The 27,138-nt window shown below is 42.0% G+C and overlaps 1 protein-coding gene across 1 annotated transcript; it reads right to left on the reverse strand.

Annotated features, from left to right (window-relative positions):
- Positions 1-105: 105 nt before the first annotated feature.
- Positions 106-27,138, reverse strand: NUTF2 (nuclear transport factor 2). Its single transcript, XM_069793939.1, has 5 exons — positions 27,045-27,138; positions 16,354-16,471; positions 12,880-12,951; positions 8,667-8,765; positions 106-638 (listed from the first exon to the last, which is right to left on the reverse strand). Exons 2-5 carry the CDS (start codon positions 16,450-16,452, stop codon positions 525-527), a joined length of 384 nt encoding a protein of 127 aa, XP_069650040.1. The 5' UTR covers positions 16,453-16,471; positions 27,045-27,138; the 3' UTR covers positions 106-524.

Consider the following 27,138-nt stretch of genomic DNA (forward strand, 5'->3'; position numbering starts at 1 on the left):
CTCTTCAGTTTGAAGTTTAGGTTTGTAAGCATTTCCCCACCAGGCACATATGAGATAGCCAAAGCAAGCGATATCATATACTCCATATCCAACTCATTAAAACAATTTAAACTGTTAAGAAAATCTCATGGTTTTATTGTGTAATGTAGCATTGAAACATCTGAACAAATCAATATCTGGGCTGTACAGGCTGCTGTTCTTTCATTTCTTTGGGTTATAGAGCATCTTGTCAGTACATAAACAACAACCTTTTGCATTATAAATTCTTTCCGAGGCATGCTGGTACAACACAAATTTCTCTTGTCAAATGCAGCTAAGTCTAACTTCCAAACATCATGCACAAGAAACTCATCTAGTGACAATGTAAACTCAGCAGAAGGGCAGGTCACAGGTCTTGCTTGCTCACGCTCTGCAGTGCTGCAGGTTTGTGTATGATATTTGGAATGTTCCGTGAGTGTGAATAATACCAGTAAGAGGAGAGGAGGAAAAAAAAAAAAAAGCACAGGTGCCTCGGGGTTGCCAGCTCAGCCAAAGTTGTGCAATGCTAGCCTGAACATGTCATTGGTGCAAACCCAGGCATCATTGATGTTCTTTAATAGAAATATCTGGTGGAATCCCATGATAGGATCTTCATCAGCCTGTAGGAAGAGAGGAAAAAAAGTTTAAAAAGCTCTTTCTTGAGAAATATATTCCCAAACCTCATGATAAGACAACTTAAAAGCTAACGTTAACAGTGATGTCACATGCAGTAAGAAGCATAGTACCTCAAGAGACACTAATACAACCAGAAGTCCTGTTCCAAGGTGCCTTGCAAACACCTAGGGCCCAATGACACAGAAATCCTGCAACAGCATCTGAAGCTGGCATTCTCTGGAAGACTTGCAGACATCTCATTCCAGCAGCTTCACAACACTGATAAGAGCATGCCTGCCTCAGTGTTGAATCACGTATTTTCTTTGGGCCTTGCTCAGGAAAGAAGCATAAAACAAGGTGTTTCAAAATTAGTTTTTAGTTGCTGTACTTTGGATTGATGACAGAATGGAGTTTCTGTAGAAGTTGGTATCAAAATATTGCCTGAATGATCTAGGTAATGATCTAGGCTTTTGAAAGCTTTCCCAGAGCAGGTACAACTGGCCAGCAATGTAGTACTTCCCGCTTCCACTGTCCAGGAACAGCTCGAAGGGAGCAAAACGTTTGCTATAGCTGCAATGAGATGTTCTCAGCACAGGGAATCTTTGCAGTAGTGCCTCAACTCCTGCCTTTGACAATTCATCTAGGTGCGCTAGTATAGTGCCTGCGCTGTATTTACTGTATTACTACAAAGGTAGAAAATAGTATTAGAGGGAGACTAGTTCTCCCACCTAACGTTTACCGGTCTCCTCAGAGACATCATGCAGGAATTAAAGCCTCAAAGTAACATAAATGATTCCCAAATCAGCTTGGGGAAAAAAAAAAAAAAAAAAAAAAAAATCACACAACAGGATTTAATCTGAGAAGCACACAGGACCAAGCTACAAAACAGTCTTCTGATTACTGACCATAGTGTATTCAATTCAGCATTTTTGGAGGATTTTAAGCTCTATTCTTTCAGCACATGATTATTCAGCTTCTGAAATAAGGGGAAATGCGTAAAAAAAAAAAAACCCAAACACACTGAAAAGCAGCAGCCAGAGCAGCACATGAAACAGACTGTCAAAGTGCTGAATGTTTATTCGCAATGTTCTGCTGCTGTCCACCAAGAACAGCAAATTAAAAGATGATGAGCAAAGCAGACTACAAAATAAAAAAAAATCTTTACTTAAAAAAGTAACATTCACGTAAGTGGTAAGTTGACTGTGAAACAAGTCAGCTTCAAGGAGCAACTTGCTAAGGACATCAGTTTTATCAGAAAACAGCAAGTCTGCCAGAGCACTGGTAGGATCGAGTGCATGTAAAAGCAGCATTCAAATCTAAAACCACTGCAAGGATTTCACAGTGACAACTGTCTAGTAAATAAAACGGTATAGACGAAGTGCAGTTTCAGTAAGTATATGCTAATCCACAGAGGAAAAGCAAAAAGGGCCCTAGATTAGCTATGGCCTCTCAGGAAAGTGATACTGAAATCATGATGGACAATTTTTTATTTATTTTTTTAAAACCAGCTGAGAGCTCAAAAGATGTCAAGGCAAGCACAGTGTTAGCAGTTATTGGGAAAGGAACACAGAACCAAAACCTGTAAGTAAGCAACTGCATAAATGCACAGAGAGCACCCACATATCAAATCCTGCATGCATTTCTTATTTAAAGAAATTAAAATGATACAGTAAGGAAAGGCCAGAGAAGGACAAGAAAGATGATCCAGCTACAGGGCAGTTTCCTACTCAAGTAAATTGAGTATGACTCTCTAGCTTGCAAAAGTGTGATCAGGGTGGGGAGAACAGGTGAGATAAATTACTATAAAACCATGAAGGACAAAGTGAATGAGGAAACTACTACAGCCAGAAATTACGAAGGCAACAAGTCCAGAATTATGAGCACGTCCAAGTGTTCAGTGGACAAATGAATGAAAGAAAAATCCTCAAGCAAGGTAAGTGCCGATAAAGTCACTGTTCAACAGGCTGATGAACCAGGCAGCTTTTTTGTCACATCGATATACACCTTCTTTTGCATTAGGCAGAGGCTCCTTAACAATCGGCACAATGTGAACACAAGGAATTATGCTGATTAGACCAGCCACCCATCTAGTTCATTAGCACATATGACAGCAGTCATGACAATTATTTCAGGGGAAGCATTATCATTATTAGATCTGTCCAGAAAAGATGCTTGCATATCCACCCTGAAGAGGTGGCCTCTGAGCTGAAACCCATGGGTTTATGCCTCTTCTAGCTTTTCCTAGGTATCAAATATAACACTTACATCCTAGTATAGTCTACTACTGCTTGATAGTTGGCAGGTTCCTGGGCATGAAGGAATCTTTAAGAAAATTGAGTAGCATCAGAGCGCTGTACATTAAAGTTTGACACATGACTTTGTAAAGCATCTTATTAATGTTATCCCTTTTGACTAAGTTGGAATGAATTCATATTTGTCAGCTCCTTTCTAATGGCTTAGTTTAAACCAGCCAGGCAGACTCATTTCAGCTTGAATCACTTCTAATCACAACCAGTAATAAGCATTTAGTATACTCTCAGTTGCCCTATGGTCTCCTCTTCTTAGGTTACTGAGGCATCTATTACAAGTTGCATAAGTAGTTTTCACACCAAATTTGAGCATGTCATTACTGACATGAGTACACTTTAAAAATGTAACTCTGGTAAAAAAACATATCACCACCAGACTAGTTTTACTGCAGGTTTCCTCAATTTCTGATAAGCCTAGCTGCACTGCAGCTCTTAATCCTTTGGCTTGAAGAGAATTTCCTCCTTTCATATGCAATTCAGGACTGGACACATGAAAAAAGATTAAAAGGGAATTCTTCCCCAAACACTTGCTGTTGTACATATGGCAAATTCCACAATGAAGTCACACATTATTGCTTTCTTTATTCCTTTCATGTTATGTCTTCACAGCATAGAGGAACAGTATACCTTAAAACAAAGGAAAATCCTAGACTATATTTAAGGCAAATGAAATAATTTATAGACCATTCACAAAATTCTGAATATGTCCTATTAAGATATAGCAAAAACCCACAGTTGAGTGACTTGAGATGCTCTAGAAGGCATAGACTAATGCTATCCCATTTTAATTTGGATCTTCATCACAGCTCAGATAACCTCACTGAAAATCTTTACTCTTTCCACTCCCAATTTAGCTATGTCCAACTCAAAATTTGCATTCCAGATGCGAGCCCAGGCTTGAAACACAGGGGCTTTATGTTTTGTACAAAGCTTTCCTTTATACAGTTCAAATTGTTTCATGACATTCCTGAATTAAAATAAAAATTTAAAAAGTCACAGAATCAGATTGGAAGGATCCTCTGGTTTCCAGTCTAGCCTCATGCTCATAGCAGGACTACCAGCAGCATTGCATCAGCCACAGCTTTATGGTCTTCCAAGACTCCAAGAATGGAGGTTTCACAATGTGTCCAGGCAACATTTCCCAGGGCTTTAACCTTCTTGGGGGGGGAGCGGGGGGGGGGAACAACACAAACAACCCCCCAAAACAAACCAAACTTTCCCTTGTGTCCAATCTGAACCTCCCAAGTTATGGTTTGCAACCACTGTCCCTTGTTAACACTGTCTAGCACCACCAAGAAGAGTTTGCTTTCAGGTTGTTGGAAGTAGTCAACTACTTTCCACCTCCATTTCAGGCAGATTGCCCTCATCCACCTCCTCTGCCAGCTCAATAAGCTCAAACACTGGCAAACTTGGCAGTTTGACCTCTTCCAGTTTTTCTACATCCCTTCTGACCGGGAGGCTCATAACTGTAGAAACTCCTCAGTTCACAGAACCATGGGTCATGTCAGAGTATTAGATGCAACACTACTTTGTAATCGAAGTTTAGCTGCAAAACTTAGTAGGAAAACATGACTCTTCTCGTCTTGTCTGGTGAGAGACAGTTTTGCTCTTTCACCAGCCCCCCCCCAGCAACTGTCAATTGAACTGCAGGCTTGCAGCTATCCTTATCTCAAAGGAAAGGCTAATTACTTAAGATAGCAAGTTCTTTCAGATGTTAAGCCTCATTTAACAGGCTTTAAGCAATGCTTTAAGTGTTCAGCATGCATTACAAAAACATCTAGTGATTTTAATTGCAAATTTCCTTTCCCTTTTAAGACTAGGCAACACTGCATAACAATTAGTTATTCACAATTAATTCTGCAACAATCACTTCAAAATTCACACTCTCCGGGAGAGCCACAGATCTGCCACATTGCTCTGAGAACACACAAGCCACAGCCATGCTTCTCAGCAGAGCTCAACTGAAGAGCGAGAAGAAAGCACTCCTTACTCAACCAGGACAGCGAGGACTGCATGGAAGAGAGGTAAGGTAGAGGGTTAAACGTTGTGGAGGGCTAGCCTGAAGACTTCATTGGTGCACACCCAGGCACCTTGAAAACTTTTCAACAAAAAGGTTTGGTGGAAGCCTAGAACCTGGTCATCATCTGCCTAAGCATGACAGGAGAAATATGTTACTAGGTGAAGCACACTGAAAATACTGGGTGACATTCTGGATGAACATTGGCAAAGTAGCAACACACCAAATGAAACTCACTTCTAAAAGCTTACACTGATGCTTACTCTTCCTAGATGAAGCAAGCAAGCCTGTACCCAGACAGTGAATAGCAATAAAAACTGATAACAGAATTAGAATAACTGGAGGTATATTTATTATACCTCTGCAAAAGGATTAAAAAACAAAACCAAAAAACATTACCACCTATCCCAACATCCATTAAAGAGGATCTTTCATACATTTACTTGTAAATATGCTTTTTCAATGAAAGCGATTACTGTACTGCTTCTGCCAGCAAGTTAGATCCTCACTAGTGACATTCACCCTACTTTAGATGCTCTACTACTCTCTAACATCTTCTCCAAGAAGCTGTTGTGTCTGGTCCCCTCAGTGCAGGTGATTATTCTGCTCCAAAAAGATGTTGCTTTTTTTATTTGTTTACCATATCGGTACTAGCATGCCAGGCTGTAGACTGGAGCCGCATAGAGGCAGATACACATCCTGACCTTGTCACAGACCAGTAATGATTTCAACTGACCCCAGTTAAATCCCCCTCCAGCAGGATAGGCCAAAGGCTTAAAACAACCCAAACCTGCAGGTTCACTGAAGGCATAATACTCTGGTAAAGGAAATACAAAGTTTGACAGTAATAGTCCTTGGCCCCATTACTTCTTCAGAACTCTCTTCTACAGTTGAGAGCTGAGGCTTTGTGACAATTTGCTAACAGTTCACCCCACAGTATATGCAGGGAGAGTAGAAGGTTTTTCTGCTTTGGTTTGTTTTTTTCCCCTAAAATCAAACAATATCAAAATATAATGGTTTAAGTTAGAAATACAAGATGTGCCCAGCTCACTTAAAATGAGTTTCCACTGAACTTTTGAGACCAGCAATTCAAGCAACTAAGGCCTCAGGAAATCCATTTAAATATCATGGCAAGAATGACTTCTTAGAAAGGGCACGTTACAGGTATTTTAGCATTATTTTCTTGGATTACTCTATTGAAAGCATTATGCATGCTCCTTCATTACAAAAAACAACACAAGTTTTGAAAAACTGCAGAGAATTCAAAAGCATATGCATTAATTGCACTGGGCTTTGAAGAATTTGGCTCACAGTCCCATAAAAAGGATGACTTTTCCCTTCAAACCCTGCTACCGATGGTCTCGAAAGTGCCCTTCCTTTTGCAAATTTCTCTACAGTTTTCCTCAAGACCAACAGATACGAGCTGAACAGCCACACCATTAAGGCAACCTTTAAATAAAACTAAGTATGCAGCTCCATGTTTGCGTGTTAAAGTGTACCCCATTCAACTGGAGCTATAGATGAGCCACTTGTTAAAATGCACTAACTGAGCCCAGTTGTTCTCAGTTACTGTACTGTACCAAGAACAGCATTGAGATGCATTAAAATGGCTGTCAACTTGTATGTATTAGCACAAAAAGTATTCTCTACATACGTCAGGCAGGTTCATGTACTGGCAGAAATGGTTACTGCATGTGTCAATCAGTAACAGTCTGTAGCATATTTCATTTATCCACATGTGTAAGTATCACACTAGGCAGAAGCAAGAAGTCAAGTTCCAAGCCGACTTTGACTTTCTGGACACTTTCTCAGTGAGGAGCAGCATTCTCAGGCATTAAAATGTGATTTTTAAAGCTAAGATTGGAGATGCATACATGTGAAGAGTGGAAAAATGTTGTCTCTCCTACTAAAAATTCAGAAACAAGTTGGATTTGATCATGCCAATAGGCATACTTTAATCCAATATGCTAGTTCCAAGTACCTAGATGCACTAGCATGTGATCCCTGAATTACTCTGAGTAATTCCAGCTTGCTGAATATTCAGAGGATAAAAACAGCACAGTAAGAAATACTACTCCAAGCCACAGTATTTATGGAAAGCTCCCAGAATGCATCTACAACCCTAATGACCATACTAAAGAAGGAGAAAACCCAAAAGGCTTACAGAATCTTTAAGAACTTTGTATCTTGCCACAGGATTCAACACAATCACTGTTGCAAGCTGTGATCTGCTTAATGATTGTGCAATAACCTTAAAAACATGACTGTGCAAAACCAGGTGCCGATGTGACTGGCCCAAGACATTGAGTCAAAAAGTCCCGGTGACATCGAGTTCTGCGCATGTCCAAGAGTAAGACAGATGAGATCAGCATGTCTGACTTCATACCTGTCCTGCAATTCAGTGCTTTCCGTGGCCACGTGTGGCTGTCTTTCCTCAGAGTGTGTACAGGTGGGATTGAGCAACAAGAAAGCTGGAATCCAACTTGCAGCTAGGAAGCAGGAGCAACTTTGATGAGAGCCAAAGCTATTTATGTTAGACTTAGAAATGGACGCAATACACCGGGAACTGCTCTTAACTGCTCAGCCCAAAACAATTAAGGAGAATAGCTAAGCAAGCAGATTCAAACATTCAGTCCTATGTTTGCTTAGTTAACAGTACAGTCAGTGGAAGTTTGAATGTTTTGATACCAGAGGTGCCATTGAGAGTTAACAGGAAAAGGAAACCTAAACAGCTTTTTTAAAAGAAACTGGGTTCAAGTAACTCTAAAGACTGGATGGCTTTAGAGTCCTGACTTGACTGTATAGTTGGACCAAACCCTGACAAAACTAACTCATAATTTTAAGTGTTGCTATGTAATTTCACACTTTTTAAATAAACACTGCCCACTGTGAGCAAGTTCTGCCTACAGCTGACTTTAAATTCAGGATATTTTCTGCAGATTCCAGGACAACTTCTTTCATTAGTAAGTAGTCTCATTAATTTACAAGTCTGTGGCCCTGGTATATTTAGATGCAACATTTCCTCAAAGGAACAGGAGACTAGGTAAGTTTACACAGTTCAGTAGTATAACTTAAACAGCAATGTAATCATAGTACAGCTGAAAAATAATCTGACTTCTTCATAAGAATGAGCTGTTTCAACAGTGTTTGAGCTCAGAGGCAATACTCCGATTGCTGAACCAGTTTTGACTACAGAGGTACTGGACTGCATTAACACCAGGACTGTATTCTTGTGTCCTGTGACAGCAAAGAAAAAACACGGTCTTACTGAAGGGTTGTCGCTAACAAAAAAGCCTGCTAAATCATAGCTCAATGCATACATGACATCAAAAAGCACATTAAACTAGATGTGCTTATGTTGCCCAAGAATGCTGTAACGATGCTTTTAAGTGCAACATAGGAAAGGAAGTATTGACGCTTCTAGAGCCCATATGATATTTGTACACACAGTAAAAACCATGGTACTTTGCTTGGCAGGAACATACGATTGTCAAATTAAAGGTATTTTACCTAGTGCTAAATATCTGAAGGGATGAGCAGTTTCTTGACAGTCTTGAACAGTAGAAGGATAACATCCCAATGCAAGCTTACCAGCATTCCTTCCCCACCCAAGAGAGCATTTTAATGTTTTCAGATATCGGATGATTTAGAATCCTGCAAAAATCTAAGACATAAGCATTTGTTAACCTGTAATGGAAAGAGTTTACCTTAAGCTGTCCCACTACCATACTGAGTATACAGCTGTCAGGTGTAGGTTGGTGGTCTTGTGCTGTGATGCTGTGTTGTATTTTTTGGAAAGGGAGGCTCTGCAATGGAAAGAAAGCAAAATAAGGAAATGTACAGTCGTTGCATTATTTAACTTGGAAAACAAAGATTGAGCAAATCCAACATTATGAGGCATCAGACTATTTTGGTAGTACCGCACGGAGAGTTTTTGCAATGACACTACTCGGGTTGGGTTGATCATAGCAGTTGTTTCTCAAGCACCAAGACATTAAATATGTCACCATATACGTTAAGCAGTACCTTTTCCTAGTCTAACGACACTGCCTGAAGAGCTTCAGTTCATCTACAAGCTGCAAGTTCATATGATGAAGGCACAAAGCTTCTCTGCTCCTAACAGTGTTAAAAGATTGTTTACCAGACAACTCCAAATTTGCCTCTTTGTTATAGGGGCTATGAATAGAAAGGAAAGGTGGTTGACCAAGAACCAGTGTTCAGGACTTGAAATCCACATATCCACATTTCCTCTTTTTTCCTTCCTTGGTAACAGCACCTGAGGGGAACCAACACAGCAACAGGCACCATCTTTGCCATGTACCAGGCCGGAACAGAGGAAAAGGAGGAGGAAGGAGGTAGAGATCAAAAGCACACATATTGAAAAGAAAAAAGCTTTCCATGCTCATGTAGCAGATGCAAGTATGTCTGGAGTTAAGTGTGCAAGGAACACATTTTAAGAAACACCAGACGTTGGGGAGTAATTTCTCTTTCAACTTAGACCACATTCACATTCCAACCATGGATGACTCCACGTGGTGAACATCAAATATCTAGGGGATCTCAGAGTCCTGTCACAGAAATAGAATTTTGGCACTGTTCTATCAAAAGCTGCATTAATGCTAGATGCTTTAGAAGTGGCGGTTCAGCATGGATGGAGCTCTGAGTGACCACGTGGCTGATAGCTAGAGTCCATGCACTGCACGGACAGCAGCATGTGGTCACTTAAACCTCAGGTTGCACTTTGATGCCTTTGCTTCATTTCCCTGGTTTGTTAACAGGTTGAGGCAGACCCAAACATGTAATTTGACAAGTTTTGCATTTCACTGTAGTGGAAGGAGCCTGAACAACTTCCTGGAAGGCCTAAGTACAAGAACAGGAGACCAGAGTCCTACTGTCAAGGATGTGAAGTACAGTCTTGGCTCCACAAGCATAAGGCTCTAGGAAGAATACCAGGAAGCTAAATCCTTAGATAATAGAGAACACAGAAACTGTGGAAGGATCAGGACTTGGGGAAGCAAAGGAAGTGTATGGAACAGCCCTCTAATCAGAGGGATGCTATTCAAGAACACTCTCTAATAAAGCTTGCAGTGTTTCCTCTTTGCTGGGAGAACAATCCCAACCTACTATGAACTGCGAAGTGAGCCAACTGGTTTGTAATATGTAACAGACATTTAGTAACCAAAAAAAAAAAAAAAAAATCCAGAGCAGTCTTTTCTGAACTACCAGCAGAGTATTCTCCAGGGTCACCAACCCAAACTTGAAAGCGCAAAGTGCCCGCACAGCCTGCACAAGCATAGGCTGGGACATTACACACCCTTCCTTTGACAGAAGAGTACTATGAAGCCTGGTCCCACCTCAGCACAACAACTTGTTGAACAACTCCTGCAAGAAGAGTCTCTTGAAAAGGCAGAGGGACAAAGGGAAATGAGTGTGGTTGTATCCAGAACTCAGCTTTCAGAGTGACAAGATACCAATGAGAGGTGAGACTGGGGAGAGAAGACAGGGAGGAAGGAAAGGCTTCAGAGTCAAGAGCTCTGCAAAATGGTGAGAAGGAACGAAAGACAAGGCTGGGTAAGACAGTGCCTGTTTCAAGCACCTGCTTGTCCCCTTCAGAGAACAGGACCACAATGGTTGGCCAGCCAAATGAGCTACTCATGTGATGCAGTGGGGGAAATCCCTCTGGAAAGATTAGGGTCAGCCGATAGGAAAGATCACTGGTTTTTAAGATGGACAGAAGCTACCTCAAAAGGATGGTTGCTTATGGACATCCATCTGTACTGGAGACAAGCATTTCTTGATATGAAGAGCACAATAGAAGTGACTAACAAGTGAGAAGTCACACAACAACCAAGGCTTTTAGTGTTCTCTGACACTAAAACTTCTCTGGACTTTCACTACCAAAATGGTGGAATCCACCCTGAGGTCAGGTGAGTGAAATTCTGCAAGAATATAGTTGAGTAGCTTTAACTCACTCCTGGCAACAACACTACCTGTCCCAGCCTCCTCCGTGATCCAGGAGATTTGTAGAACTACAGGATTATCTCAAATGCTCAATGTAAATCACACTGCCCCCTTGATAAGGGCAGGCACTCTATTTGAAACAACTCCTAAGTCCAGCACCAATCAAGACAGAAGTGTCAAGTCCCACTCTGTAAAAAGGTACAGGTGCACCAGTGCTGGCAAAGCAATGTCTTTACAACCTTAGCCTACTGTATTAGCATCATCTGACAGAGTAGGTTGAAAAGGTGCCATAGTGTTGCTGCAACACACCAGAGAACTCGCTGTAAAAGAAAATCCTCCCTCTTGGTGCTTACATTGATTAATTAGCCAGGCATTGAAGAACAAAAGGCTATAGAAGTGCAAAAGAATTTCAGTGTCAAACTTTCAGTGATCTGCTCAACTGACTAAGAAGCTCCAGAAGCACAGAGTAGGTGAGCATATTAAGTTGAAACAGCAAACAGAGCCCAAGTAGCTCAGTGCTGACAGAGGTATGCTGAAAGACATTAGAGTCACAGTAAGTTGATACAACCCCGTAATAAGCCATGGCAGTGGAAGGGCATGGAATAATTTTACTGCATTTCTTCCTTACTTTAAGCAGATGGATGGATACAAGTCAGAAGGAGTTACCCCTGAGGCAATATAGCATGCCTTCACTCACCAAGCAAGACTGTGCAGCAGACACATGAATCCAGAAAGTCCAACTTGCACCACAGACAGGGAAGGTAAAGATGAGTAACGCTCTGGTGGGAAAGGGGCCGATCTGCACTGGGCCAGATCCAAGGCAGCAGTCTGAGACACTGTGGCCAAGCAAATGCTTAGCTGGTTGGGTACCTAAATGGCTGCTAGCCCAGAAGGATAAAGAACACTGAGTACACAGACAAGCAACTCCGGAGCTTGAGTATCTCCTCATCTAGAAGCGAGCAGTTGCAAGCTCTGCTATTTCTGAGGCGTTTGGCCTTCTCGAAGGCAACGCAGGCACCTAAAACACAGATCCAAGGGCAAACCTCAGCCTTCGCAATTAAAGATGTCCTGGATGAAAGCAGTGATTCCAAAACACAGGAACAGTAGCTGTGCAACAAGACAAGCATCCAAGTTAAAGATTTTTCTCCTCCATGTGTAACAAAAATGGTCTATCTGCCTGATATACCGTGCTCTGAGCAGAATGCCCGAGGACCTAAAGCACACCCTCCACATATCTTGCAAGTGAAACAAACTTTCTAGTCTGATGACAGCTTGTAAGTACACCCAGTTCTATAAAAGAAGCATGAATTTACTAAAAAAAAGATAAAACTTCTCCAAGTTTAACTAAATGGAGTTTCAGTCTCTATGTGGTAAGAAATGCTTTCCTCTCACTGCTGAAGAGGAAGCACTGGTTTCAAAGTCCTGAACCATAACTGCTGATATCTGAACAGCTAACAAATGCTGCATTGAGGATAAGTCAGGTTCTCCACTGTAGAACTTATTTGCAGTTTATGTATCAGAAAACAAATTGTTCCTTGCAATAACATGTTTAGCCTCTGTGACAGGCAGATCCAAGTAACTGGTTTACTATTGCTACTTCCTTGGCTTGCTTTAAAAGAATAAAAATACACCTTTCATTCCTCTAGATCCTGGGATCAGCTTATGAACTATACTTTAAAAAAAAATAAAATCAATAATGTCAAATGCAATTGCAGTCACAAAATAACCTCGCAAACTAACAGAGTCAATTAACATTCCACCATTAGAGCCACTAATGCAACACTCCACTACATAGAATTAAATCACAAGTAACATTCTTCTGAAGACGAAAAGTTGGAAGCACAAGTCCCATGTTCAAGAGTTTTAAACTACTGAAGTCTAACTCAAATTTTCAGAAGCAACTAATTTATAGTCTTCAGAACTGTTTCCCAGAACATACAGTAAGGATTACAGACTTACAGATAGTTTTTCAACAATAGCTGCTTTGCCCTGGAACTGCTGTCCTTCCCACGTAAGGCATGAGGCATCAATCTGAGGGGAAAAGAAAAAAAAAAATCATCAACCTGCTTAGGTAACCCTTAAGCAACCCTGGTAAGAGACTTTGTTTACTTGGCATATATCCTCAGAATCCAGCTATTTAGAAACTACCTTAAAGGGAGATGGAAAAAAACCCACAAAACAAAGAGCAACTGAAAAAGTTTGGAATAATCAACTAGAAATTAAATAGACTAAATCTCATTATCATGATTCTACCAGCAAAAAAAGTTCCTGCCTTGGGATCAAAGTTCGCTTTCACAAGCAAATCTAAAGGATACAAAAAAAAATCCTATGGATGCAAAGTCAAGCATGGAGAGAGACAAAAGTATATGTGGAAATCTGACAAAATGAGTTGCACCACCAGTTTTTTTTCCTCTCAGGTACTGATTTGCATATCCTACTCACACCCAGAAAAACAGAATGTGCCTCTAAAGGTTTTCTAACAGACTGCCCTATGTGGCATGAAATGATTGAGGCCCTTCAGCCTACAAGCACTTCCAGTATACAAGGGAGGACATTCTTACCATGCTGTGTCAGGTGCAACAGCAACAAGCAAGAAACTCTCTATTCAACTTATGATACTCTGTTTAAACCAGAGTAGCAATATCCTATTGTTGACATAGCTCTGCCTTTTCAAATCCAGTTTTAAACCTTGGCAAATTTATTTAAGTTGGTTCCCACTGAGCTCAAATTCTGCCTGCTGCCACCTCCAAATAGTACCCTTGCCCTATACCTAATAGCTCAAGTTCTTGTGCGTCCTATCACAGATGGCTATTCCTTCCACCTTTTTGAGTTTAAAAACTTACAGGAACATGATTCCCAGCTCTTTCCCATCCAGTCTTCAACTCTCACTGAAGCTCTGAATGTTTCAGCAGAAAATGGCAGATTCCAAAGAACTCCATTTGTATGATCTCTGGTAGATTTTCCAGGCCATTTTTGACCCACGCCATATCAAAAAGCCGCCACTTTCAGCCACGCATGCTGTGCTGAACTTGTGATTGTACAACAGTCACAGTCACTCTAAAAAAGCTTCTGGTCCTCCATATACATCAGAAGGAACTATAGTGCAGCAAGAGCCAAAAGAACAAAGAAGGGGACCAGGGCCAACAGCACGAAGCATTGCAGGGTCACAGATGCAACTGAAAGCAGTATGAAAAGCCTCTGAATACAGTCTCCTGAGTTCAGACGTGTTCCTTTTAGGATGAAATAGACTTAGATTGTGTAATCTAAAGTCACGTAGCAAGTCATCTGGCCAACACCACTTGCATCATACATGACAGCAGCCCCTGACACTGATAATTTGAGAAGCCAGGTGATGGTACCAGAGAATGAGGCTATCCTGTCAGGCAATCAAATTACAGCCTTCAAGTACGGAAAGCCACAAAAGCAGAGGGGACCCAGAACCTTCCTTACCAAATCCACTTCAGCAATCAGCAGGTGAGCACAGTGGTGCAGGACCATCCTGATGTTTCAAAGAGCAGCACAGGACATAGATTAAGTTGGTGAGGAAATATGCTCTTCCTGAAACACACCACAACTTCCCATTGTACCCAATTAGTGTCCACCTGACTCTCTGCTATAGGTTACCTCCATAGCCGTTTGCTGTAACAACAATCTGGGAGCAACTGCTTCAAGAACAAAAAGCAACCTCTCCTCTATCTCAAAAGCCCTACAGATGAGAAAACAGCATAAAAATAAGAAAATATTTCGTTATAAGTAGTCACACACCCAAAGCAGAGGAAAAGTAGCAGCTACAGCATTTTCCTGCAAAACAACCGCAGGAGGACAACTGTAAAACAAGTCTTTGACTTAGTGCTCCAACTCATGTAACTCAAGCAATTCATAGCAAAAGTGACTGGCCCAGATCCCTACCTGGAATAGGTGACAAAAGCTCAATTGACTCGGATTACAGCACTAAAGGAGGAAACTGAACCTTGTGGTGGAAGTAGCCATACAGGAATGCAAAACAAATCCAAGAGCTCCCTGCTGCGTTCCTGCATGCTGTAAAATTTGTTTGCTCCCATGGGGTCTCAGAAGGCAAAAAGCTCATCAGTAAAAGCGCATTTCCGCAGAACCTCCTCTAATTTAGACAAGTTGTGACCTTGGTGCATTTTAGCCACAAAAAACAAGGTCCCTTCCTCCATAGTTTAGGAACTCCACAAAACAATACACATCGGTGACCTGCATAACAGTTCTCCTGACTGCATTTGCATAGGTATCTCCATTGAATGATGAAAGGCAGAAAGACCCTAAGGGTGGAAAAAATCCCAGGAGTTGATTGTGTGGAAGGCCATGGTTCCAGGAATTTAAATTAGCCTGTACTTATCAGTCTTCTGAGGACTGAATTTGTTTTGGTAATTACACGACAGAAACTGCTAAGAGCCTTCCTATTTAGAGCTGTGGATTGAACACAGGCTACTTGTTTTTCTTGCTTTATAGGCTCTCTGTACAGAGCTTCTTTGCCAAAATAAGGCAAAAATCTAGCAGATAGCAAATACACAACAATCCACAGAGTAAATGCTATCAGTGCTGGAGGATACTGCTGAGGTATAAGGAGGGGTGTGGGGTGTCAGATGGCATTCATGCAACAGTTTCAATCCTCAAGAGCTTGATGAAGCTTCATACAACTCACCCAGCAGATGAAAAACAGGATATGCTGCTAGACAGCTTGTAAGACTTGAGTGTCTTGCTGAAACGCCTCAGCCACCCAGCAGGATTCCTCACCACCAGTAATCAACTCCACAGGCAGAGCACTCTGCATGTTCTGGAGGAGTCTTCCCCCAAAACTCAAAGCTGAGTTCCTTGAGTTTGTTAGTTACAGTCTTTAATTTTGGAAACCAATCTATTTTGCCCCAAATAAGGAGCAAAAATAAAACCCTAATTTTTCAAGAAATTTAAACTGAATTTACATTTCTTTAACAAAGTCTAAATATTTAAACTGGATTAAAAATTTTAAAGGATTAATACAGCGTGAGATCCAAGAAACACCTGCAAGAACTGCTAAACACAGAGTAGGACTTAATGACATCCCACTTCAGGAGAGACCCAGGCAAGTCCACGCCTGTACATTAATGGCAAACTAAGGCTAGCGTATTTGTTTTTACAGAGAATTTCATCACAGGATTATCATCAGCCTTCTCCACTACAAGCTACTGTCTACAGTCAACCGGGGCTTTTATGAGTCTGACTGTCTATAAGGCAAACAAAGCTCAAAATAGAAGTGAAATGTAAAAGGAATGCAATAAATAAAAGTTGAGTAAGTGTGATTGCACTGACTGACATTCTGGAGTCAGGATAAAACCCACTGTCCCACTCTGTGTATTCCCACACATCAAAAGAGAGAAACCTAGACAGATAACGGGAGAGAGCCCCGGCCCCCTTTTTGTAGATACTTACATATATTGCTCCTAACTGAGTCCTGTCTGCATCAAAAAGCTGGTAGTAATGCTGTACGAAGCTGGACCCAATCTGCTCCCAGATAGGCTTGTCTCCCATTCTGAATCCTCACCTAAAGCTGTAAAACAAACAAACAAACCCCCCCCATAATCAAAGAACAATCACATAAATAAGCATAGCACTTGGCTTGTGTATTAAGCACCAGTAAACACAGATCCTCTCAGCTGGCCAAAATTTTTCTTTGGAAGAAGTAGGACAAATCTCACCTCTGTATCCTAGACTTTTGTGAAATAAAAATCTTGGATACCAAATGGTTTAATTCCTTATTATAGCATTTGGTGATTTCTAGAGCTATTTCAGTGTGAGGTCACAATTAGCGTACAAAAGTGGAGAACGAGAGCAAAAACGAGTAAGTGTTACCACCTTATATTCACATATTTCAAAAATTATACCATCTGAAAAAGTTGGCAAGCACTTGCTATTTCAACTTGAACTCATTTACTGTAAACAAATGACATGTTAATATGGATTGCCTGCAAGTGGCTTACCCCAACTGATTTATCTATTCAGCTCCTCAGGTATGTCACCTCCCACAGGCCATTCTAAGGAAGAGCATCCTTTCAACGCTACACAACAGAGTTAATTCACTAGTTCTCTGCTTAATGCAAGCTTACTTTCCTCTTCTACCCTGTCACTAAGGCTGATGCATACTCGACATTTATCTTGGAACCCGTAGTAATTTCAAGATACAAACCATGATTTTTCAGAGTGGTGAGAATCTGCAGTTCCCAGTGAAGGTACTAGAAGCTCAGAAGCATCACACACTTCTGAACATGAGTCCCTCTATTGTAGAGGGATTATACAGCATGTGCAGCAGCTCAGACAGGCCCAGTCTAGAAACTATCGTGCACTATCAGTACAGATGATCACTTTACCATGCCATTAAGCTTTTCAAGAAAGCAAATTCATTTTTTCTTTATCTTGATCTCTCTCTGAAAGACTGAAGAATTAAGCTAAAAGTCAAAACACAACAATGCTGCACTCAAAACCCAGTATGCTGCTTTTTAAGATCTGAGTTTACTTCAAGCAAACTAAATTATACTTGCTAAACGTCAAGATCTGACAGCCACTAGTCCCTCTTTGCAATCTCTGACCAAGAACCCTTGAGCTACAGGTCTGTATTGCACTGCAAGTCTGGAAAGGCATGAAATTCTGTTTTAGGACACAGGATGTGAGAGTTATTTTGCTTCCTTTAGAGGTCAATTACTCACACACCTGTTTAAGGTTTGACAAATTTCTAAGAGAAGCAAGAAACATACTCCTAAGATCTCCACAGCAAGTATTACTAGGCCTAGCTTTCTGTGCACAGTACAACAAGAAAGCTCTTTTCATATTTTAGGCTTTTGGCTGTTTGAGCTTTATGCATACAAATAGGAACTGAAATATGTTCAAACCCTAGGCCCGAAGTTTTAAGGTTACACAAATATGGCCAGACTTACAGAAGAGCAAATATCTTTTATTAGATCAATGGCATAACAGGAGGTAGCATGCAAGTTTTCAGGGCAGCAAATTAAACTACCAAAGTAAAATACAAACCAAGAACAACTGCTAAGCTTAGACACCCAAACTACTTGAGGGAAAAAATTTTTGGCATCTGTGGAGCAGAGAATGTGGCAGCATGAAGAGCTGGCAAGGTGGTTCTCCCTACTGAGAAAAGGACATTTTGTAGCCTGTGAAAAGAGGAGAGGTTCAGTAGGAAGAGCTTTGGTTGTGACAATGTGCCACAAAAGCATGCCACAGACTCCACGGTTTTTGACACCCAACTGATGTTGGCTGCATGCTAGTTCTTAAGTGCACATTAGAAATTTGTTTTAGTCAAGGATGAGGTAAAAAATGAACTTAAGATAGAAACATACCTATCCCATTTTTAAACATCCTTATTTCAATATCAACCACCTAGGCAATACGATCAACATCAAACTCAGTAACCCTGCACACTAACATAGACTAACAATTCAAAGACTTGTTGCCACATAACTAATATTTGAACTGCTCCAAAAAGATCTAAAATCTGGCATCAGTCACCATCATGTGTGCTCCACTAATACTTGCAATACAGGACCAAGTCTGAAGGAGTTTTACCCAATGTGGTCACTCCTCTGGGAAAACAGATCACAAAACAAAAACCCATCCAAGTACAACAGGTTTAAAAAACCAAAACACATGCACATCCCGAACAACTTAAACCTACTTCTTCACAAAAGTTGTATTGATTGCACATCCACAATTGCCACATACCAGCGTAACCTGGAGCAGATGTAGAAATCAAACAACTTCAGACTGTATTAAATGATTTTATGTTGAAAGAAAACCACCCTAAAACCATCACACCAACTCCCTGGAAACTTTACTTAGGGCTGCCCACCCTGCTGTTTGGGACGACTCTCATGTCTTGTTTGGAAAACCAGAAGTACTAGTATTTAGTTTTGAAGTCTACTGTTTCCATTCCAGACCTGCAGGTACCTAGAGGTGTGTGGTTTGTGATAGCTGTGGTGGAGCTAACAATCAGTCCAAGTGAAAATCACTTCCATTCACTTTTTATGGATTGTCATAGCTTCAACCCCAACCCATGAACTCACATCACTATCAGATACCCTTCCTAAACATTCAAGTGCAAATCTAGTTGACAGTATCAATGTTAAACAGCCACACATCTAACACTGAGATGAAGCAGTGAACAGCAAAAACCCACCAGATTATTCTCCTGAAGCTAAAGTATGTTAGCTACTGCTAAATGAAATCTTCCCCCCCACACACACAATGTGTATTTACCCTTAGCAGCTCACTGTACCATACCTATCCAAGATCAAGCTGTATGCTAGCACTGCACCTTGTTCAGACCCAGAGGCTTTCAGCTCCTCAAGGCACAACAGCCTCACTCAAGCACCAGAGGCCTTCTGTTCAATCCTGACACTGTGAGAAAGCCTTTGAGACTGCAAGAAATTAAGGAATTCTTATTTTAAACACAAAAAGCAGTATTATGGTTTCTAAAACAAAAAATTAGTATGCTAGCTTACTATTTCCTTCTAAAAAAAAAGAATTTGTATTTTGGCAGGTAAAATACCATTAAATAATAATAAAAAAACCAGTATAAATTTGACCAGTTACAATGCTGATTCTGCCCGAAGTGAGAACCAAACTAAAAAAAAAAGCACTGCTGAAATTAATGATCCTTGATTATTTTTTTGTTTTGTCACAACCTTGCTCTTTTTCCTGTGCCATTCATATATGGTTTTGCTGAACACTCTCACTGGAAAGGTTTTTTATTTTCCTTTTCTGATGTGGCACCTTTTCCTCCATGCTGTCTTATGTTTTCTGCCTGTCATCACAGATGTAAGAAGCTTAGAGATGTACCTAAAGAAAGAACAAGATAGGAATGATCTTCTGTGTCATGAAGCCCAGTCCCGTTCAATGAGATATAATCCATATAAGATTGTATTGATACATTTATCAGGCTGTTTTAACGAGATAAATGTAATATAAAAGGCTTTTAAGATCGATTCCAAAGCTAAGAACAATGCATGTGTTCTGATGTCATCAAACATTAGGACGACACAGATGTACCTCAGAGCCATCCAGCCAAATCTATCCATGGTTCACTCAAGTTGGGGTTACAGAGGCAAGAATATTCAGTTAATATTAAGCCAGATAAAAGAAGTTTCAGTAAGCTAGAAAGCACATAAGATGTGGCACACCTGTCCTTTTAAAGGAACCTGCTGAAAATTACCACTGTATAATACTGGATATTCCACCTTAATTCCCCCATGGAAAAGGAGACAGTTTCCTTTAGCTAATTAATTTTCTTTCCTTTGTCACTTTAAACCAAACGTACCTCATCACATGCACTTAAAAACATCACAGTCCATTTGATTAACAGCTTCTTTGCAGAAGCACAGGACAAAGCTGAGCTACCAACACAGAGTATAATACTTTTACTCACATTACTCACTCAATTTCTTGGAATCTGCTCATATTAGAGAATTTACCCCCACCTCAAATACCACCCAGCAGCCAGTGTTCAAGCTGAAACCCAATACAGTGCACAAAAGCTGCAGCTGCCAGCAACTCTCTCTTCAACAGGTATATGCTGACACTGCAGAACTGGGATCATGGCTCCACATGGGACTTTTCCAGTGACATCTAAATCAAATTTTCCAATGCCTTTGCCAGGCCGCACACCAACACATCCTCAAGTGTAAACTCTGGCCCTCTACACGTCTCACCACACTTCCTACAAACCTCGTCCTACAAGGTACCATGGTATCCCCACTATCTTCATCCCATGTTCATCCCTTGGCCTGGCACTGCCACTGCTGCACAACACCTTGGGGTACACAGTGTCCCTGAACGCACAGCAAAGCTCCCATGTTCAACATCCCACAGCACAGGAGAGGGAGTTCATACCCCAAACCATGCAGAACTTCCCAGTTCCCCACATCACCAGGCATTCCTACATGCAGTCACAGACTCCCAACATCAGCAGGACTTCCACAGGGCCCCACAATCCCAGCAGCCTAGCCCACACAGTCTATACTGCCCAGTGCTTCTGTTACTCCTCAACCTTGCAAAATCATCCAAGGGTACACTACACCCCAAAGCCTCTCTCCCCTGTTCCCCACAGGTTCCTCCAGCTTGTTGTGTCATGTGCCACCAGCCATGCTGGCCCAGGAGGGAGACAGCTGCCTGAATTAAGCTCCCCCCTCATCTGCTTTGGCACATGGCACCAGTATCATGTGAAGCTGCATGACCCAGGGAGCAGTAGCACCAAAAAGGAAGATGCATCAAGCTACGAGACAGAGGAGAACTGGAAGAGAACAGAGCCTTCACATTGGCCACGAGTGACCTTGAATTAGACTAGGCTTACACTGGCCTCAAGCAACAGGTTTTCTGTCCACAAAATCCAGAAACACAGAATCTTTCCCATTGCCTGTCACTGCTTAGGTGTTCCTATCTACACTCATCCCTGTTCCTTCTCTGCCTTAACTCTGGGCATGAGAGAGCAGCATAAACACACCAAGACTGCCTGTAACTCCCAAGGGGAACACAGTCCTTAAGAGACCCATTTCTGCAGAAGGTCTGGGTGAAACCTCCTCCATTGCTTCCTTCGACAAAGAAGAAACCACGAAACAACCTGAAGACAATTCTTTGTCAGCATGTTGCAGCACAAAGTCCATCCTTCTGCTCAAGTGGCATCACCAGAGCTACTCAGAGTTGTAACTTGAGGAAAAGCCACCTTTTTACTTGGCAGAAGCAGAGTCACCTGCTGACAGACAAATAAACAGATTGCTTTCCCTGAAACATATAAGCACCAGTGACATTTGGAGCAGGTGAGGTGCTGTCACATCTCTGCAGTATGGAGAAAGACCAAATAATTGTTTCAACCAGCAGTTATGTTTACTGCATTATCATACCTAGACACATGTAAGTTTACTGCTAACCATTTAAAAAAAGAAATCTTTTTGAATTCAAGCATGGCAGACCTGCACTTCTATAAGAATCCTACGTCTTCTGAAAATGTCAGTAAAAACTAGTATGAGCAATAGTAAAGTATAACATAAATTGCTAAAGAAAACAAAGGTGGTCTCCCAGGGATTGCCACATTTAAAAAGCAAGCTGTATTCAAAGAATCAATGAACAACCATCACAGGCAAATAAACTCAGTAAAGACTTTCTGCAGAACATCAAGAAAGAAAACACAGAATTTAAGAGGAAAAACCTCCAACCAATACATTCTAACATGCTACTGGAGAAAAAGAATGCCATCTATTATCAAGTTACGACTACGCTTATTCCGAAAGTAATCAGACCATAAATAAACCATGCTCTCTGGATATTAGAGCTGGCCCCACACACCACAGCACCAAAGTTAAACTCTGTTAAGATTGCATTCAAGCTTGTTTTCTGGAAGGCTTGAAAAATCAGTGTAACAAGAGAGCACCAATGCTCCTTTTAAATTGGTGCTATTGGTCCAGGGGTACATGTGAATCCATGGCAAACATGATTTAGACCAACGGTTGCTGCACCCTTCACTACTGATTAACAAGAGTAAATAAGGACAACGAAAGAGCTCTCAGTTGTTTCAGTTCCTGTTATTTATGCAATTTCTACCATGCATGTATTTTTGATAGCTCAGATTAAAAAGAGTGAGCACTTTAGACTGCAGTAAAAAAATACAAAGTAAAGCAGCAAACCATTTTTAGACTGGTTTTCCTTTATTCTCTTTACTATTGCCACTAAAACTTACGAAGATAGGAGCGTCTCCTGTGCACACTTTCTAGGAATACAATGGAACCAGCATCACCAGACCAGTTCTCTCAAACAGATCATCTATTCAACTACAAGAATCACTTGATAACAGGTCATCATCTTCCTTTAGCAAAGGCATACACTCTCAACAGAAGAAAATATGCAAATTATCACAGAATAATTCAGGTTGTAAGGGACCTCCCTCCAGCTCAAAGCAGGGTCATCTAGGAGATCAGACCAGGTTGCCCATGCCTTTATCCACTTTGACCCCACAAAGCTCTGATGATGGAGGCTACATAACCTCTGTGGGCAAACTGTTCCAATGCTTGACCATCCTCATGCAGAGGGCAGGTCTCCCGCATCCAACCAGAATACCTTCTGTTCCAATTTATGCTCCTTGTCTCCTGTCCTCCCACCAAGTACCCTTGTGAAAAAGCCTGGCTCCATTTTCCTGATAATGGCCTGACAGATATCGGAGACTACGATTAAGCCCCGCTCAAGCCTTCTCTTCTCTAGGCTAAACAAGCCCAGGCCAGGCAGAACGCACATGAACACAGGGATGATGAAATACTAGAACTTACTTGGGGATCATACATCATCAGTCATTTATCTTAAACACACTGTACCTCTTTCTGATAAATTCCAATTTAGTGGTCCATTTTTCTCCATTTGAAAACCTATTAAATCTCCAGTTGAGGAGCAAATTTGTGCATTCAAAGACCGAAAGAAAGAAGTGCTTCTCTTAGGTATCTCCGCAGTAGCTGACTGATCCATGGAGGTTAACAATCTGAAAATTACTGCTCCAGGCCAATCAGAAATTATTGATTTCAACAGAGACCTTCACCTAGTAATTGCTATGGGCTGCGCTGTGCCAGAAATTACATTATTCTAAATACGCTTTCAGATCTAAAAATAATTAAGTCTAGGTATGTGAACAGTGGAAGGATGGAAAGGGAGAAAGGGGAAGAGTGACAAGCTGCAGACTGTTTCTTTCTGAAAAATACGGAAAATAAATTGACTTTCCCCTTCTCAGTCTTTTCATTCATTAATGAAATTAATTTCAAATTAATGCAGGGATTATGCCAACCTGAAGTATATTTTTTTTGGTTACAGATGTCAGCAAGTACAAGGCCACTAATAAAACATATGGGGAAGACTCTGGAAAAGCTTTCACTGTGCCTACAGCTTGATGCTTATCCTATCTGCAACCTGCCAACCCAACAGAGTCACAAAGAGTCAGTCGAGATCACTTTCAAATATACAGACATATATTATAGTACATATAATTGGAGAGGAAGACATAATGTTTTGTTGTTAAGCAATAGCCACAATGCTACACATCTGCCATTTTTTCCACAGTATTCTTTATGCAAGCCAAAAACTGAATTCAAGTTTACAAGGCTGAAGTCACATTTCTTTTCCCAGGATGAACCCAAGACAGCTCAGTTTTAAAGTAACAGAGGAGGCACTGGGGAATTGGAGGGGAGAACTACTTCAACGCATTTTTCTTTACCTTATAGTAACATTTAATCTCCAAGAAACAGCAGAATATAAGATATTTCTACCCATCTGTCTCTGACTATCATGACAACTGTTTCAGGTTAAGAGAAAATTAGGAGCTGATTTTTAAGTTACAGAAGCAAAGACACCATACTTTAGTTATAATCTGTTCTTCTCTATCAAATCATTACTTAAAACTTAACCAGGTTCATTCACAAACTCAGCAGCAAAATAACATTCAGTATTAATTTTTATTCTAAATAGAACTTCTACCAACAACTGCAATTTGACCATTGCAAGTTTTCTTGTGGTTCACAACTGAAGTTTGGCACATTTGAAAACAATCACTGTAGTATGTTTGTCAAAGTGGCCAGTTGTGTAAATAACAGCCCTGAATTAGCACAAAAGTAGTCACCCCTAAAAACGTAACTCTAGGTACCTTGGTGCAGTGCTAAATGCAAGAGGGCCAAGATAACATTGCTATTTTGCAATGTATTACCCCATAATTTTACGTTTAGCCACAGCATTCCTCTATTATTGACTGGCAGCATTCAAAATATGGAAAGTTTTCTCTGACATGCTCCACAATCTACAAGCTTTTCATGTGTGTAAGCAAGGCTTGTTATACCTCACCTCCACACAATTGGTATCAAGTCTTTGGTTAAGCTCCAAATTTCCAAGATACACCTGGAAAAAACAAAACCATGAAAACTTTTCCTACAGTATCTACCTAGCTTACACTTCTAAACCCGCACATTTTTCCTCCTGCTACTTCCTTTTTTCCGCGCTTAAACACACAATAGTTCTGCTTCCAGAAACATGGTATGTAAGCACACAAATTGGTCATACGCAAATATGAATATCAAAACTGTCTGTGAAGCCACAATATCTACGAGTTTTAAAACAAGTGAAAGAAATCATACTTACAATGTTACCAGCTATTTGTATATATTGCTATCCTTACACAAAACATACTCCATGCCATCACTAACTAGACAACCCTATTATTAGTAACAGAGACAAAAGAAATCCCAGCAGAGAACTGCAGAAAGTTGTTACCATTTGCATTTTTCTAAAGAACTGAACAAATACAGATGTTAAAGCAAATATATTTCAAATCATCTACCAAATAACTTGCAATCTTTTAGAGAAGAACATGAAATAATAATTAGGACCCCAATGGGAAAATAGTTAAATAGTCCAAAAGTAGCCAAAATATCACTGCACTTTAAATCAGATGTGTTTCACTGATAATCATACTAAATACAGTAATTTCTCTACTTCTATGTGGAGATCTGTGAAATGCCTTTTTTTGTTGTTGTTGCTGCTAAAAGAAAACTTAAAAGTCACTACACACAAACACAGAAAGCACTGCTTGAACACAATTCCCCCCAGAAAAAGAGAACTCAAAAGAGTATCAACTTGAGAAGGCGGCTGATTAAGGAATCAGATTTAACTTTCAAGCAACAGTTCTGCAACCGATTCCTCTTCAAGCATTTACCTGGGCTTTGTTCCAGTTCGACTGCAATACAATGCGTATGCCACAAATCCAACTCTAAAAAGACACACTTACACTGGAAATGATGGACCTCAAATGAGAACGAACAGTTAAAGTATTATTACAGCCTGCCTTAGACAGGTAGTTAAATTTGAATTGCAAGAACAGCATCTTTGGGACTTAATATCTTCAGACAGCCATCTCATATTAACAAAATGCAACATACACTCCTTGCTACTGTAAATTTGTGCAGGTTTTGATTGGTTTTAAAGCTAAATGTGACAACAGCTATGGAGGCAGATGGAGAAAAATCATCCCTTGTAGAATTACACTGGAAACCGGCAACTCAAAGGAAAAAAATAGACGGCTACAGCAGATCGCCGAGCATGTGCACTTTTGCTAGTTTTACTCCAAGGAAGCATGAATCTTTCGTTTTCTATGTGACAAAGTAATTCAACCAGGTCAGATTAACTTCAGCCCTCGCACAACCTTCTGGCAAGGCAGTAATACAGTAAGAACATCAAAAACACTCGAAGCAGAAAGCATACTCAGGGGCACCTTTCACGCTGCACAAACCACCTCCTCGCGGCCCCAAGAGCTCACCCCGTCTACCTCTCCTCCCTGCGATACCAAACCATTGCAAACCAAGGCAGAGGCACGGCGGGGCGCCGGGCTCGGTACCGAGAAGTCCCGGTGCCTCGGACCGTGACGGCAGCAAAGCCTTGAGCACCCGGGAGCATTCGGCAGGGACAGCACTCCCGGGAAGAGCCGGCTGCTGCCGCAGGCTGGCTACGACGGTGCTCCGGCGAGGCTAAGGAGCAGCAGCCTTCACCTCCCGACTACCTACCGGCCAAGGGATCTGCTCCCTAAGCCTGTGGCCCGGGCTCACCCCGGCCGAGGCCCCTCGCTCCCCCCAGCCGCCCGGAGGAGCTGGGCCGGGGACCTTCCATTCCCCCTCCGCCCACAGGCGGGGCCCCGCCGAGCCGAGCCGCGCCCGGCCTCCACCCCGCCCCAGCCCCGGGCAGAGCCGCCGGCGGCAGCGGCGGCTCGGCTCCCTCAGCCGGTAACCACGGGCGCCGGGCCCCGGCCGCCGCCCCTCGGGGACCGCGCTGCCGGCGCCTCAAAGACGGGGAAGGTCAGGGCGGCTACGGCCGCCGGCTCCCGCCCAGCCCGGCCCGGCCCGCGGCTGCCGGCAGCGCCCCGCGGCGGGGCCGGGGCCGGACCACGGGGCCGGGGCCGGGGCCGGAGCCGGAGCCGGCGAACGCGGGAGCGGGGGGGGGGGGGCGGCGCCATAGGCCGGCCCGCAGGCGACCCGGGCCCGGGCCCGGGCCCGCTCCCGCCGCCCCGCCGGGGACCCGCCGCCACCGCCCCGCCCCCCCACACTCACCCTGCAGCTCCCACTATGGCGGCGGCGGCACCGTACGCGGCGCGAACCCCCTCAGCCTCTGTCGCCCGCGCTCCCCGCCCCGCCCCACCCCGCC

The sequence above is a fragment of the Haliaeetus albicilla genome, chromosome 10 (assembly GCF_947461875.1).
Source record: "Haliaeetus albicilla chromosome 10, bHalAlb1.1, whole genome shotgun sequence".
Taxonomy (NCBI): Eukaryota; Metazoa; Chordata; class Aves; order Accipitriformes; family Accipitridae; genus Haliaeetus; species Haliaeetus albicilla.